Source organism: Frankliniella occidentalis, unplaced genomic scaffold (assembly GCF_000697945.3).
Source record: "Frankliniella occidentalis isolate FOCC.00 unplaced genomic scaffold, Focc_3.1 Scaffold140, whole genome shotgun sequence".
NCBI classification, from domain to species: domain Eukaryota; kingdom Metazoa; phylum Arthropoda; class Insecta; order Thysanoptera; family Thripidae; genus Frankliniella; species Frankliniella occidentalis.
The window spans coordinates 280,472-281,551 of NW_026267267.1; the positions used below are offsets into that span (position 1 = coordinate 280,472).

The 1,080-nt window shown below is 37.4% G+C and overlaps 1 protein-coding gene across 1 annotated transcript; it reads left to right on the forward strand.

Annotated features, from left to right (window-relative positions):
• The first annotated feature begins 225 nt into the window (after positions 1 to 225).
• LOC113213224 (uncharacterized) lies at positions 226 to 1,074 on the forward strand. Its single transcript, XM_026432212.2, has 3 exons — positions 226 to 409; positions 497 to 854; positions 936 to 1,074. Exons 2-3 carry the CDS (start codon positions 497 to 499, stop codon positions 956 to 958), a joined length of 381 nt encoding a protein of 126 aa, XP_026287997.1. The 5' UTR covers positions 226 to 409; the 3' UTR covers positions 959 to 1,074.
• Positions 1,075 to 1,080: the final 6 nt, after the last annotated feature.

Here is a 1,080-nt window from a genome sequence, read left to right on the forward strand (position 1 = left end):
TCGCCTAGGATCGCCAAACTTGGAGCTCAGTCGCCAAAAATCGCCAGGCCAAAACACAAATCGCCAAAAAAATCGCCTGGCGCCAGGCCGTCTTTTCAAGTCGCCAAACCCGACCTAAAATCGCCAATTTGGCGACAAATCGCCAAACCTGGCAGCTCTGCGGGTGAAAGAAGAAGAACGTGGGGAACAAGAAGACGGAAGTTCACATTCCACATACATTTGTTGTTGTTGGTTGGATGTTGTTCAGATTCCGCAAAAGCTCGAAAACTAATTATCCCGAAAACTGATTTCCACCCACGGCTGGAAATATTGTGGTCTTTGCATCCTTCAGAACAAACCAGATAAATAAACATTTGTTGTTTTATACCTGATTTACTGCAAAAAGACTAAACGAAGGGAGTCGTTCAAGGTACGTAACCAACTCAAAAACATTTTCATTTTAACCTTGCCCCAAATGAACCGGCTTTTAAATTAATCTCTCTCCTGTCTCTTTCAGATGAATTTTGCACAAATCCTTCAAGAAATAAACGAAAGACCAATTTGTGTTCGGTCAAACTTACTCCCAAAGTTTGTGGCCTTTAATATACTTAGTGCAGATACAATTGACAATTTGACCAAGCCTGGGACTAAAAACAATGTCTTAGTCTTGGAATACAAACCAAGGCTTAAATTGAAAATCTACGCTGACACTACATACCAGCGTTTTACAGCAGCTATGGTGAAAGAATTGAATGATGACATAATGTCTGGAAACAAATGGTACATCATCCGCATTGATTCAGATAGAGACAATTTTATTTCAAAATTCATGACTGAAGAAGAGATAAATCACAACAAATTTCCTATTTTTGATGGTTAGTATGTAATTGTAAGACGTACTGAAACTCCTGCACATATCAGATTATCACACAGACTTACAAGTTTTTTGTTTCCAGCTAAAATTCATGCTTTACTGTAATAAAGAGCGAAGAGTCCCATTTGTTCAAGAAATCGAAGTTCATTTTGTACAGAAATGAATCACCTTTTTGTTTTCATTATTTTTTTTATTTTTTTCAAATGAAAGTTCAATGTATTTCCAAT

Bases quoted from the DNA above. Each gene is read 5' to 3' on its own strand.
- LOC113213224 (XM_026432212.2), top strand. From the start codon at position 497: ATGAATTTTGCACAAATCCTTCAAGAAATAAACGAAAGACCAATTTGT. The intron at 855-935 runs GTTAGTATGTAA...TTTTGTTTCCAG, and splicing joins CAAATTTCCTATTTTTGATG to CTAAAATTCATGCTTTACTG.